The sequence below is a fragment of the Cyprinodon variegatus genome, unplaced genomic scaffold (assembly GCF_000732505.1).
Source record: "Cyprinodon variegatus isolate N-32 unplaced genomic scaffold, C_variegatus-1.0 Scaffold0, whole genome shotgun sequence".
NCBI lineage: Eukaryota > Metazoa > Chordata > Actinopteri > Cyprinodontiformes > Cyprinodontidae > Cyprinodon > Cyprinodon variegatus.
The window spans coordinates 890943-906817 of record NW_015150453.1 but is presented as its reverse complement, the minus strand read 5'-3'; the positions used below and the strand labels follow the sequence as shown (position 1 = coordinate 906817).

The 15875-nt window shown below is 34.8% G+C and overlaps 1 protein-coding gene across 1 annotated transcript in view; it reads left to right on the top strand.

Moving 5' to 3' along the window:
• The first annotated feature begins 13526 nt into the window (after positions 1–13526).
• LOC107083543 (deoxyribonuclease-2-alpha-like) overlaps positions 13527–15875 on the top strand; it is a 15884-nt gene continuing 13535 nt past the window's right edge. Inside the window, exons 1-2 of the mRNA XM_015372903.1 lie at positions 13527–13655; positions 13779–13950. Of these exons, the coding sequence (XP_015228389.1) occupies positions 13558–13655; positions 13779–13950 (270 nt within the window). The 5' untranslated portion in view covers positions 13527–13557. The remainder of the gene's footprint in view (positions 13656–13778; positions 13951–15875) is intronic.

Genomic DNA, 15875 nt, shown 5'->3' with positions numbered 1-15875 from the left:
ACAATGCAATCGTGTTTTCTTATTTTAAATGTAAATTATCTTGTTCCACTGACAAAATGTCTCTTTTACCTCCTCGATCCAAAAACAAATGCACTTATTTTAAGAAAAAATGACTTATCTAGATTTCAATTTTTTTCCAGTGTACGTTTTTGATTTAAAAAAAAAAGAGCAGGAATCATTTACATCCTGGATCTTAAGTGTTACTTTCTAGGTTTAAGGACATACTCTTTTGGAACTTACAGATTACTTTCAGACTTTTATCAATGATTTCTCAGAACTTATGATTTTTCATTCTAAACCCCACCTGAAAATTAACTTTCCATAAAGTTCTGCAGAAACTTCCCTTAAAATTCTTTAAATGATCCATACACTGCAAAAACAATCTAGAAATGAGTAAAAAGTTCTTAAATTAAGTGTATTTACCCTTAATTGAGTAGGTAAATGAGATAGTTTGCCAATAGAATGAGTATTTTTTTCTCTTAAAATAAGATAATTAGATAATATGATCTTTAATAAGACAAGACAATTGTGTTTTCTAATTTTAAGTGTAAACTGTCTTGTTCCATTGGCAAAATGTCACTTTTACCTCCTCTATCAAGGAACAAATGCACTTAATTTAGGAAATAATTACTCATCTAGATTTCGATTTTTTCCAGTGTAACCTGGTATTTTACACATAAAATCACTGTTACACGGTCTATAATTCATATTTAATCATTTTTAGGGGAGAAAATGTATAAATAGAGCTCAATCAGACACCTATTAATGCCCCTTTTCTGTTACACATTGGGGTAAGTATGAGAATCTGATTTGTGTTCATGTCTATTTCTATTTCTGTTGTCTATATCCAAGTTTTAATGTATTTAAAGACGTAAATATGCTTAATAATTATTAGTGTTGTGCCGATTTTTTGGCCCCGATACCGATACCTGGTATTGGCTGATACTGATACCATCTGTTTGAAATGGATGTGTGTGTATATTTGAAGAAATGCATAGTACCTGGATGTAAAATAATAGCCATCATGGCTTTACAAGTTCCAGTAGAACTTTTATTGCCTTCCTGGAATGGATGACAATAGTTGAATAAACTTTTTAGCTCTCAAAATTGTATCGGTGCCCTATTTGTTGGTACTCGCCGATACCGATACCACCATTCTAGTGCTGGAACGGCGCTCCGTCCAATACTGGTGTCGTTATCGGTGCAACACTAATAATTATCCTTTTTTATTTCTTAGTTTAATTTCTACAGAGGATCTAAATACTTTTTGATTCCTGACCACAACTTTTGGAAACGATTCTTTAAGGGACTTTCAGTATATATCAAATACCAGCATCTACTAACCAAGTACCAGATTGCAAGACTATTAATCAGATCATTCCATGAAAGTTTCATCTTTCCTAAATGTTGTTCCTGAAAGTACGTTTTGGAAAATAACGTGAAAGATTCAGAACTCACCAGGTTACATGTCACCTAATAAAAAAGCTAGATCACTGAAAGCTGCCAATTAACTCCTCAAAGTATATATATGTAAACTGTGATTAATATGAAAGAAGTCTTTCGGTTTTAGTCAGTAATATTTTCTACTGATCCTCTCAGGTCCTAAAAATGTGCCTTTATTTTCTGGAAGGACACTGATGGGTTTGGGGTAGAGGAATCCATAAATTTCTTCTAAAAACTAATCAAAGTCTTCTTTAAGTTCCAGTAATTTGACCTCCGAGTCCCAGATCTGCTCCTAGATTTACTTTGTCCCCAAAGGTAACTTTAATGCAGGTTCTGGGGCCACCATAGTTCCTGTAAGTTCTAGAAAGTAACGAGTTCTTGAAATAAACCTTTATACTGCAAGAAGTAATGTGCGTTCAAGAGAGTCACATCTGATTTCAAGAAAATAGTGTTTTGTTTTAAGTATTTGAAAAAGGTTCAAGGACTGTTAGGGTTTTTATCATGTATTGTAACCAGAAATGTTTACCTTTTCTGTAGTTTTTTTTTTCTTTTTTTCTTGCAAATCTGATGAGTTGATGCGCTTTTTTGAAAGATCAGGAGACGTCCAGTGGATCTCCATCGTTAGTGTTTGTACAGTGATCAAATACGGTAAAACCGATGAGGTGATACTAAAAGCCACGCAATGCTTTAAGTGGTAAATGAAAGTTCTCTTCCAGAATAAATCAAATGCATCATGAGCCACTTAGATTTGTCAAGTTGTGAAATTATTTTGTCAGGAATAATGAATAAAAACTACTCATGAAGAACATAGCTGTTATGTGTCTTATAGTACCAATGTAAATGAGTTTAAATAATGAATAACAAAGAAATAAATGAATATGAGTTCAAGCATCATTATCAAAGATTTAAGTTTTAATTGTAAAAAACAGAAATGCCACAAATAGATAAAACACCATGTCACATGATTTCAGCAGTGGGTAGTTTTCTTAAGTAGCACTGATGGGCCGCAATAGGAACAAAACATAAAAAAAGCAGTGCATTGTGGGTAGGGCTGCAACTAACAATTATTTTGCTTATCGTTTTTCAATTAAATTATTAATAATTAAATAGCAAAAGGTTTCTTAAAGTAAAGTTTTTACAGAATGAAATCAGGTGAAACTACAATTTTTCCACTGGTGGAGTTCTGGATAGAACACAGTGACAGACGAAAAAGGTTTTTTTTGTATCTTAAATCTTAAAACATTTGAATATTCTTTTCTTAATTTTTTTTTTTTACTTTATTTTGGTATAATTACTGCTCTAATTGGGTTCTGTTTTCTCCATTTAACTATTAACCGCTTATGTCATTAATCGATTAATCCCGATTAACGTTTCAGCCCTAGTTGTGGGAAATGATGTTTGAAACCGATAGATGCTGTCTATTTGACATGAGCAACTAGGCCAGTACCAATAGGAATATTTTCCCGGATTACCACAGAATAAATTGCAATGAATAATAATATTATCACTCGGTCTGCATCCAAAATGCTCCCATGCTGCAGTTGTCGCATTTAATGTTCAAACCAATTCCAACTGTTTTTCCAAATATCAGCATTCCTCTGCATCACTGCTTCTCAGTCACTCATGCTACACTAGCTACGCTAATGAAACGTTGGTTGGAAATCGGCACACAAGACTTTAAGTAGAAAGAAACACGAGGAAAACAAGCAATCATATAACTTTCAATTATTCAGCTCATTTAAATTTGTCATGAAATTAATTTTTATTATTTATTTATTGTTTGAAAGGCCTACAAGTCCCCCATGTTTTATCCTTGAGATTAGGGGTGCGCCGACTGATCGGCTGGATGGTCAATCAGCCTCAATGTCTTTCATTTTGGGAGATCAGTGATCAGCCGGTACGTGAAAGCGATCTTTTCAAACCAATTTTATATATATATATATATATCTTATAAAAACTGACAGTGTCATTTATGAGAAAAATTAGTATCAGTTAAACTCAGAATCTGCATGACTGGCTCTCTAAAGATCGATGATCGGCCAGAAACCTGCAATCGGTGCACCCCTGCTTGAAATGAATAATCTAAATAATGAGATTTTCTTTAATTCTGACAGGAAAATTTATTTTTTTAGTTCATATGCTTTGTAAAATTCTCTTTTTTTAAAATAATGTGCTTTTTTTTTGGTAGATTCTTATTCAAAACATCTAAGAAACCACCTCTGTTTATCACCAAAGGTCATTCTCCTGGGATAGGAACATTTCCTGGAACCTGGGATATCTTTTGAAAACAAACAGCTACACATGAATTTAACCGTCTACAGTAAAACAAGAGGACTAATGAAGTTCTTCTGACTGATCATATAGGGCACAGATAAGGATGTAAATGTTTAACAGTTAAGCGGGACACTTATAGGCGCTATCTGTGATCAACTTCCTGAATTTTGAAGTTTATGCTTCTTTATCATTACAGAAGCAAATGTCAGAAACTGCATTTCTAATATCGAAGCAAATACTGTTTTTCTGTTTGTCTGTCAAAAATATTAGATGCAGTTGAAAATGATTGCATATCTGTAAAGTAAGGTTTATTGTTGTACTTCAAAGTACATATTTGTTTAGTAACCCATAATCTTATTAAGCTACTTTTAGTATTTAGTCATAAACAGAGCCTGGTTGTGCCTTGTCATAAACTGAACTGTTTGAGGCATAACATGCTTCCGTAATGCATGCAGGCAAAAACGAAGGCCGTCTCCTGTCAGCACGCTCTGCGGCTCGGGTAGAAACCGTTGACTTCGTCTGCTCTGCGGCCTTTCGGCTCAGAGGAAACCTGTCTGAGGAAGCAGTCACCCGCCTACACAGGCAATAACGGGAGGTCAGAGGTGACGAGAGGATGCCGTGTCACTTCCCCAAACAGAGGAGAATTAGCCAATGGCATTAGCTAGCTGACCAACACCTGCACTGCACACTGTGGGGGAGGAGAAGAAAGTATGCAACAAATGTGAAGCTGCATATTTCAGCAAATGTTATGAAACAGGAAATGCTCAGGCTGATTAAGTTCCACTTTTAAGATGAATGTGCTTTTTTTTTTCTCCCAAGAGCTGGGCGATGTATTCAGCCAGATTGTTCCTCATCAGAAGGATTAAAGGTCACATGTTACAAAAATAATCTGTGTTTTATTTATCTTTCATAAACGATGAGCAGATCAACACTAAAAGCTGTATTTCTGATCACATCCTTTTCACCTGATGGGACACATATAATTAACACCAAATAAGTTCAATACCCATGGCACATTACTGGTTAAAATATCATTTAAAAAATTTACCAGAAGGCTTTTTCGACCGTGAAGTAACATGACCATTTTGGAGCCAGAATCCAGATAAGAATCTGATAGAGAATCTGTGGAGGGATCTATAAATTAGAGTGACAGCAAGAGGGCTTTTCGACCATAAAGACATTAAGCTTATTACCATAGATAAGTCATCAAATTACCAGTGTATACATGCAGCGATCAAAACTAATCATTAGACCATCCTTGTTTAAAAACAAAATAAAGGTTAGGCAATCAATAACCAACTTCCGCTGTATTATGCAACTAAAACAGAAAAGAAAATAGAATGGCTACAAACCTAAGCATAGCTATGTAAGAGCATGAATATGGAGCAAAAGAAAAACATTTATTGGCATAACGTTTTATATGGTCCTTATTTCACCTTAGCTTTTCTGTTACAGAGAGCTGGGAAGCCATCATCCTGGGTAAAACTAGGAGAATAATTACTCTGTGAAATAACCCTGATCAGTAGCAGGGTTTTTAAGAGTAACTCTGGGTATTTCATAATTTTTAGCTGACCTCTGCATGAGGAAATATTGGAAACAAGTTCTTTATGGCTGGAGCCCAAATTCCCTGAAGATATCTCCATCAGGAAGGCATGATTAGATGTTCATCTTAAAATAAACTTTAATAAAGACATCATATTTTAATATTTCAGATAGCCCTAAAAAAATAAAGTGAAGATGACCTGCAACACTTATTTTATCTATTTTCTGGAATATTATGGGAACCACATATTTAGTTATGTTGCACAAAATCACATTCAATGCGCAGACAGAAGTTAAATGGGAACATAATTAAAAAATATATTTTTAATATTATTAAAATAATATTATTAATATAAAAAAATGTTCTGTTGTTTAACAAACTTTCTTCAAATTACATGCTTTGCTCTGACTTTAGTGGCAAACTAAATCTATGTCTAATTTTTTTAACTATATTTTTATTACATCTATTTCTACATCCTATATCTATATCTATAAATGAATGTCCTGTTTCTAAATCTTACACTTATATCTACATCTATATCTTATATCTGAATATATATAAGCAAATTTAGCCTGGCCCTTTAACAGCTCAGTCTGTGGTCCCACCCCCAAGGTATAGGAACCAATCAGGAAAGGAGGCCACCTTTCCTTTTTATCCCTTATGGCCTGTGGGTGTGGCCACAAACTGAGCTGTTAGAGGCTTCTATTCTGATGTTGCCATGGTGATTCTCAGTTCTATGGTCCAGGGGATTCTTATAGTTTATGCTAAATTCAGAGTTGATGAGATGCCAAGTTACCGTCTGTTATGGAAAACTCTGAGTAGTGAAGAAAGGAGAAGAACTACTAAAAAGTATTGCTTTGTACTCAGGGTGGGACAGCAGTTCTTTCTAAAATGGAGTTGGTTACAATCCAAGTAATCTATACATTGTAAGATACAAAACAAACGGGCTCCAGATTGAAGCTATATGTGTATAATGAGAAATACCAGAGGCAGAAAGTATCAAACATGCTCACTGATAACAATTTAATTCTTTGTATAAATGCCTTTGTTGGGAAAGACAGCTTTAAGAAAAGTTGGAAGCATTTATGTCATATTGACGATAAATGTAACATTCTGTCTATTTTGTAAGTCGCTTTGGATAAAAGCATCTGCTAAATGCATAAACATAAACATATGCAGGGTGGTGGTGTGTGGTGGGGGGGCATTGGCTAAGGGAGGAGTGGCTAAAGTGCCGTTTACAGCCAAATGTGGCTTTTCCCTCCATCATTTACAGCTTATAGTGACTTTATTGGTCTGTAGAGAATCTCATTTAACTCCTTTATATAGAACAAATTTCTATCTAGAAAAATATAAATTCCGCCTCAATTTGACACAGATCTAATGTTCAATCTCTCTAAAGTTACTTCAGTTAAACCACTAACCCCCGTTCCAGGGGAGGAATGAAACTATTTAATCCTGTTTACTGTATTTACTTATGGTAAAACAGACATATGTGTATCCAGAATAATATAAATGTTCATAAACTAAAATAAACACAGTTCAAACTTTAAGCAGGGGAATCAGAAAGCAAACAAAGTCCAGAAATGCCCTGACTCTATATCTAGTTCACAGCTGACCGCCTCATGGTTGGTGTAACTTCACCAACATCTCAGCTGATCCCAATAAGCTGATAGAAAGATAAAGCATCAGTTTTATCCAAATGTACCAAGATCTACTAATGAAGCGACGAAAGAAGACTTAAAAAGAAATCGCACCTGAAGAACATCATGTTAAAGCTTTCTTACCTCTTTCCCCTACATTTTAAATCATGACACATCCCTTCCACACAATTGCTGTGATGCTCATGTTCAAAATGCCTCCTGTATGGAGAACTCAGTGGCATGCATCAGTCAGGTGGGATTTTGGCTCATTTTTCACAAACAGCTTTTAAATCTTGTAGTTTGTTTGGGCCTAGTCTGTGAATTCTGTTATTATTCAATTGGATTCAGATCAGATGATTGGCTGGGGAATTCTAGCAGCTTTCCTTCTTTTCTCTGAGGTCCTTTTACTTTTACGTGTTTGGATTATTATCTCACTGAAATGACCTATAATACAGATGCTGCACTGGTCTGTTGTGGTGAAGAGAGAACTGAGCGAAAGGAACCAGAATGCTGCAAAATAGCCTATCTGCATCATTTCTCTCCGAGGATTACAGGAGAACCTTGGATTGATGACGCACACATAGCCTCACAACTAATATGGATACAGATCCAAGACTTTGACAACTTTTATTGTGATTTTGTATACATAGGGTGTATACAAATGAAATTTCATTTTGTACTGCTTTTAGAGAGTGAATGAGCAGCAGCTTAGAAGGGAAATTAACGTTTCCATTCCTTAAAGTGCAGCAGTGGTCAAATGCAACAGTTTGGGAGAAAAATATGGTGCAGAAGCATTGATATGGAAGTTCAGAGCATTTAAAGGAAAATATAATTGGTGCTAATATGCAATATTTTGGTTTGGTGTTATCAGTGTGATGCAGAGTCTGTGACTAGACCTTTTTCTACAGTTCAGCTGTCTGATGGCGGGGCTGTTGCATACTGTATTTTCCGCACTATAAGGCGCACCTAAAAATCTCAAATTGTCTCAAAAGCCGACAGTGCGCCTTATAATCCGGTGCGCCTTATATATGGCAACTACGGTAAGCAGCCACCGACTCCAGGACTTTCAGGAAGGCAGGAATTATCACTGAACTGCTAGACAGCAGCAGCGACACTGACTCGATCAATTACGACTTCGAAGAGACGGAGCCGAGCATGTTGGATCCCGTATTCGCCCAACTGTTTAACTCAGACACCGAAAAGAAGACTTCCAGGGATTCGTGGATGAGGAATAACTTTAGTGAGCTTTACGTGTTTATTTTGTGTGTTGTGTGATATTAACGTTTGAGCAGCACTATTTCGAGTGTTACTATATTGTGATTATTATCATTATTATTGAATTGAGGAAAAGTCCCTCCCCCCCCACTATGTGGGGTGTATTAAGATTGCACTACATGTTATACCTTAAACTATGCTGGTTTGTAATCTATAAATAAAGTGGAATTGACCTATCTGACTGTTTTGTTGACATTCCCTTTAGCGCAGCTCCATCTATTTGATGCATAAAGTAACCCCCAGCCTCTATTGTAGCGTCTATTGTATGCGCCTAATAATGCGGTGCGCCTTATATATGGACAAAGTTTTAAAATAGGTCATTCATTGAAGGTGCGCCTTATAATCCGGTGTGCCTTATAGTGCGGAAAATACGGTAATCTGCAGGTCCTGCATCGAATGCTGCAAAGCCTCTTCCCAGAGGGCAGCAGGGAGAACAGTCCATGGTGGGGATGTGAGGGGTCACTGATGATGTTACGGGCTCGGGATGAAATGTCTTTAATGGAGTAAAGAGGAGCCCTGATGATCCTCTCTACTGTTCTCACCACTCTCCTCACTTTTTTCCAGTCTGCAGCCTCCACACCACACAGTGAGCCAGCTGGTCAGAACGCTCTCTATGGTGCTTCTGTAGAAGGTGGTACATGTACATGTACTTCTGTGGCCTTTTGACCAGTGAGGTGGTGTTTCCAGTCCAGGTGAGGTTGTCTGTGAAGCTTGGCTGAACTTTGGGGACGCCTCAGGAAAAAAAAAAAGAGATCAATAGAGGTTAAAGGTCTGGCAATGTAAGGGAAAGATCTTACAACTACACCATTTTTTAGATGATTTCTGATCATTTAATGTGTTTCTCTGTTAAGCAGGCAAACCAACAGAAACTGATGTGATTGTTAACCTGATGCATGTTCTGAGCTGTTGTTTATAAAGTTTAGATGAACTTTATTCCACTAAGAGTTGAAACGAATATGATGCTAACCCAAACGTAGCAAACATTAGCAGAAGATTAATCAATTACTAATTTAGGTTACTGATTTCTGATTTAGGCAAATTGCTTCATAAAACATTTTACCAAATATTATTATTCAGCTATAGTATTTGCATTGAAAACTGGTTTGAACGGTTAAACGGTTTAAAAGATATTTTGACACATTCTAAAATCTTCAAGATGAGTGTTGATCCTCAAACATAAAATCCATGATGAAGTTTGGTATCATCCCTTTATTGTTTGTGGTTTTCAACCACATTCATATTCCTGTGTTTACATAGCAGCTAACAGATGAAGTTCAGTTATTACGTTAAGAATAAACAACTAAAATATGTTATATGTTGAGCGATTTTTTACAAATATATTCTCAAATAAATTTGTTCTCAGATCATAGTGATTTGTTGTCCCAACACAGTCAGTTGGGTGTGTGTTTACAGAAAAACAAATGGTGAAAGTTATTTCACTAAGTAACATATATACAATGGCATTTAATTGCATAACATGTATTTATTTTAATCTATGTCTTACAATATAATGGTAGTAATGACAAAACCTCAGGTAATATGGACAAACCAGAGAAAAAAATTTATTAGATTGTTTTATAATTACAGTGTTTTTATTCAGAGGCATGTCAAGGACCTCTGCAACACAGACCACTACAGGAAGCAGCTTCGTATGTTATCATCCCATTAAATGGCGATTATTATTGGTTATTAGTCCCATAGAATGGCTTCAGATTGTGCCTCCTATACAGGCTCAGTTGTGGAAGCCCATTACCGCCACATCAAAGTAAAAATATTAAATAGAAAGTCATAATTATGAAATATTTGACTTTAAAACTTTGTGTCTCATAATAATTCACTTTGTAACTCGGAATTATGAATTTGAATCTCATAATTATGACTTTCTATTCTGTATTTTTTTATTTTCATGTGGCAGGAACAGGCTTCCATACTCAGTAGGTTGTTATCACCAAATGAATTCTAATCCTAACCCTAAGGTCATTCCTTTTTTACCTGCAGAGTTAGTTAATCTATTTATGTATAATAAAAACATAATTTAAGTAGTTCTTCATCTATTGTAAAAAAAAAAAAAAAAAAAAAAAAAAAAAAGAAAGAAATTTAATCGGCAGATAAGCTCATATCAAACAACCCCTCCCAAAAAAAATCTCATATTGCGTCAGCTGAGTTGTTTTAAAACGCAACATTTATTCCGTGAGACTGAAACATGTGGAATTAAATCGAAATAAAGCTAAAAAAAAACAGTTTTGTTTGTTCTTTAAGATGGTAGGCTGCAAATAAAGTAGATAAAAAGTATAAAGTAGGTTAACAGAAAGTGAAACTTGGGGTTTTAGACATGGCTGAAATGGCTCTTATCAACAACAACCTCTAATAAGGGCTATTTAATGGTTGATCACATCAGAAGCGGCTGCAACAGATCTTGCTCCGCTATCAACATCTAGTCCAGCTTGTTCCAGAAATCCCATAAAATAATTTACAATCACACCTTATTTCCATTTTTGGATTGATAAAGTATTAATTAATTATATAAAGCAAATTCAAAAATAAGTTGGACAAATATTGTATTTTGTTTATTAATAAAGAATAAAAACAGAGATGGGGTCCTTTACAACCAAAAAGGCAAAAATATGAGATAAGATAAACTGCAAAGAGCTTAGTTATATTGTTTTATATAAGGCAAAGGGATGGAAGGCATACATTCAGCTAATAGCACAAAGATATAAGAGAAAGTTATTGTGAAATCCATGTATTTAGCTCTGACTGAGCTGCTATTTAGTTCAGTGGATTAGTAATTTCCCCTGAATAAGAAAGCCACTGTTGTGGTTTTCCACAATCTAACCAGAGATGTTTCTCTCAGAGAACATATTTGGTAAATAGATACACTTCCGGAAAGCTCGTCATTGATCACGTGACTTCCTGCTGGTTGATTTTATTAAGGTCAGGCCACCATTCAGGTAGCTTTAGAAATCAAAAGGATTTAAATGAACATAAACGAAATAAAACAGAAAGTCTAAGCATGTTGGTAGGGTGGTTTCATTAAGTTAATCCCGTTTAAATGCCGCCTTGAAGCTTTGAACTTTTTTCCGGAACCGTGACGTCACTGTCTGGTCCTTGTGGGGTTAATTTAAAGCAAAAAAGTTTCTTTTTTTTTGTTACTCTCTTTTGTTTTCTTTTTTTTGTAACTCTCTTTTGTTTTCTTTTTCACTATTAACACGCTTGTAATGTATTAATTGATGTTTTGATATGGTTTTTTATGCTGTTTGTCACTTTTGTTAATAAAGTTTTATTGAAAAAAATAAATTAAAGCAGAAACAACCAGGATGCGGATACAAGGAAGAAACAGAAAGTGTTTTCTCACCATGTGAGAGTTTTAAAGGACAACATTGAAGAGACTTTAGGTAGAGGTTTGTATAAACTACACTTAATCACTCTGAACTCGGTGTAGCTTCATTATTATTTAACAGCTAAAGTAGTTATTGTTAATTTACGATGTAGCCAGGCTAGATAGTTTTATTTCTTTCGAGAATAAAGTCATAATTTTATGAGAATAAAAGCTTAAAATTACCAGAATAAAGTCGTAAAAATACGAAAATAAAGTTGTTTATGACAACTTTTACAAGGAGAACCTTCTTCACTAAAAGGAGGAATGTTGAGCATCATGCGAAGTTATACTTTGGCATCAGTTTCACAAATAAGGAAATCTTTTAGCACACCAACTTAGCATGATATTACGGCTTAATTCTCGGAAGAAAATAAAACAACAAAAAACTCTAGCCTGGCCCTATGGAAGCCAGTTTCCGCCACTCTGTTAAAAAAAGGAAATGAAATTATCTCGAAATAATGAGATAGTAACTAAATAATGAGATACTATCTCAAAATAAAGAGATAGTACGTCACTATAATGAGATACTATCATAGTATCTCATTATTTAGAGTTACTATTTCATTATAATGAGATACTATCTCATTATTTTGAGATAGTATCTCATTATTTAGAGTTACTATCTCATTATTTTGAGATACTCTCTCATTATTTTGAGAGAGTATCTCATTATTTAGAGTTGCTATTTCATTATAATGAAATAGTATCTCAAAATAATGAGAGAGTATCTCATGATGAGATTGTAACTCATTATAAACTTAGATTGTACTTGTCATTCTTTACACACAAGTGTAAACAAAAAGAACATTTGTTAAGTACAGCTGTCTAGACTATTTAATTTTTTAAAGTGCAGCCTTGATAAGGTAAGCAGCAGTGATAAAAAGTGATGTAAACATATGACTGCATAGTTATTCCAACATTCAGTTTTGTTTGTTTTTTTATAATGAGATTCTGTCTCATTATAATGAGATCGTTTATTTTTATTTTTTTGACAGAGTGGTGGAAACGGGCTTCCATATATGGCCTTAATACTCTGTGGTAAAGTAGTTATAAGGAAACAATTTGCTTTGTTTATCTATGAGACAAAGCAGAAGTGGAATTAAAATGGAAGACTGTAAAGAATTATTATACTTCGTTTAGGAAACTGGCGCCTTCAGGCTGGCTCTGAAATTGTCCACACAAAAGTGTCCACACAAAAACATATTTTTTTTAAATCTGGGGATATTTTGAGCTTAATGTGCTGTTTCTCTGTTAAGACCAAGGAACTTAGAAATATTAAGAAGTTAAAAGAAGAAGTGAGGCCAAAGCTGTTGACTGAAACTCGCAGCTATAAGAAAACAGCAGAGCCTGGAAACAGGACCTGAGAGAAGCATCAGCCCACCTCCAAAATAAACCTGCTGTTTGCAGAAACAGCTTCATAAATCAGCTCGGAAGAACTGCCGTCCTGAGGTCAGTCAGGGGAGCGGGGATCTTGGGATTAAATTGGCCAAATTTAATGAGATTTATCAAATAATGGACTGTGGCATTGCTTAAGGAGTGTCTGAGCTGTGCAGCATGTATTTACAGGGGACATTTTTGGACAGAAACCTAGAAAAAAAACCCTGCTAAACCATATTCTGCTCTAAGAAAAAAAGAAAGAAAAAAACTTTGACAGACTTAGAATATTTAAACAAACAAGCTGGTAGTATGTCATCTTGAACATTCTGTGAAATATTGTGTTATCCACTTTATGTTTAATCATTGTAGTAATTTTGAATCATTAAATGAGCAGTTTGAAATAAATTCAGTTTGCATGAGGAAGTCTGTTTTCGTCTGAACTGTTTGCTGATATTTTCATGAAGCTTTTAAAAAAGTAGATAAATTATTTCATCAACTGTTTTTCTTATTGCAAAATGCTACATCAGTATTGATTGTAAAATGTTGAAAATAATGTAATATAATCATGAGAAGTTGCAGGCCTGAAGGACTTTTATTTTAATGAATTACTCTCCTTTTCTTCCTAGATGCATCTGACACTTCCCCTGCTGTTTTTATTTGCGCCACTAGGGGGCGACGCATCCCCAATCAGCTGCTACAACGACCAGGGTGAAGCTGTTGACTGGTAAATATTTTATTTCATGCCAAAATTCCAATACTTTGAGGTAAAAAAAAAAAGTTGAAGACTCTGTTAAACTTCTTACTGCTCCTGCGTTAATCCTCTGCTGTCTTTTTCTGTGCAAATCAGGTTTTACCTCTACAAACTGCCTAAAGAGAGGGGACAAAAATATAAGCATGGGGGTGATACATATTTATTGCTGGACAAAGGGAGTGAAGGATGGACTGAGGGGAAGGTGACGGTGAACGACACCACGGGAGCTTTGGGGCGGACGGTCGGACAGCTGTACCCGCAGGAAAAGGTTGGCTTCCTTTAGGTTTCCTTTATATCTGCAGCAGGTCAGGTGCTGATTCTAAAAATTACGAGATCCACTTCCTTTTCTTTAGAAAAATAACAACTACAATACTAGGTCAGCATTTTTCCAATAAAAACGGATTATAAAGCAGTTTTCACTTCCTTCATATTCATGTATTCAGGTTGCACCACGTGGAAATGGCTGCAGGCGGCAGGTAGCCTACCGCAGTTTCTCAAAAATCTCATAAAACAAATCTTATTAAAAGTGGGACCCAAAGACAGAAGCATAAAAAGTGGATGCAAGAAAATGAATAAATAAAAGTGATGTAGCAAAGACAAAAGAATAGTTGGGAATAAGTCTATGTAAGTAAGTATTTTGTTTTAGGAGCTGCAGCTGCTCAGATGCTTTGATCTCATGTCTATTATATTTCTTCCCCTTTATTTTAGCAAATGAAAGCTCTCTTTAAGTTTTGCTGAAGCCAAAAAGTAGACATATTTCCCCCAGGGAATTTACATCAGAGGGTAAAAAAAAGATGTTATTAAAAAAAAAAGGTATAATATGAACTGAAGCATTTTCTCAGGCTTTTTATGCTGTTTAATGACTAAATAACTATTACTCTGCTCTTTGTTTGCTAAAATTTCAATTTATTTATTTTTTTTTTTCAACGTGACCCCTATAAAAGTTCTGTTGGGTTTCCCGTAATCCATATCAGAAAAAGAAGTAATAACTTCTTAAAATGCAATTTAAGCAGGGAAATAAGATTATATTCCAATAGAATAAGTATTTCTGCCTTTAAAAGAAAATATTTAGATTTTATTTTGGGGAAATAGTATAACAGAATTGCTTTTCTTTTCTTATTTTAAATGTAAATTATCTTTTCTATTTGAAATAGTCTTGAAATAAGAAAAAATACACTTATTTTTTTCCTTGGTTTGAGAAGTTATATAAGACTATTTGTCCATGAATTACATTAAAAATAATAAAATAAAGTTATTGTTTGATTGTTTGAAGTGCAAAATATGATAAATAAAATAATCTAAAGTTTCCAAGACACATGAATTTCTAAGTTATAGCATATTTATATATAATAGAGTAGAAAAAGGTTCATAAGGAGTCACTAACACACTGCAAACTGCTCTGCTGCTGTGCAGGGAAACCAAAAATCAAAGAGATATTCTCTTGATCAGAGATTAATTTATGCCTTTTGAACGTCTTAATTAATAGATAAGTTTAGAGGGCGCCATATTCACACGAGGAGAAAAAGAAAAATGGCTAAAATTAAAAGTATGTCATTTTCATATCATAAAGGATTTTATGTTTTTGAATGTTTCCTTTTTAACAGTTTTTTTTTTCATCTTTTTATAAAATATTTTATTTTCAGTGTTTTTTTCAAATGTAAGTTTTTATGAATTTCATTCTTTCAAAAATGCATTTTAAAGATCACATTCTTTTCATGCTGGTGAAGATTCTCAGTTATCCAGGTCATAGTCATTCAAAAAAAAAGTAAAAAAAAAAACAATCCACTTGGTTTCCAAGTTTGAAGACGTTTCTCTTCCCATCCAGGAAGCTTTTTCAATTCAAAATGTCAGAAATAACGTTGAGTTGGAGGCTTTATACTGTAGCACAACAAAGCCTTGTTTTTGTTCGAAAATATGCGAATTGAAACGTACAAACGGGTTCACCACTTTGGAATCAGGGTCATTTGGCCTCTTTGTTAGCCTGCAATACCCCATACCTGTCTATGTCTCTGAAAGGGTGGGTCATTAGAGGGAATTGTTGGCCTGGCTGAATAGGCAAGGTCTTCTGTTCCCCTGTAAAGGGGTTTGGGTTACGATGAAAGCGGGAAGGGATCAACTCTATCGCTGCATTGTTTTTGAAAGCTGAAATCTGAGTCCACCCCCCTCTGTTTAAGGTTGGAAGATGGCTTCTTT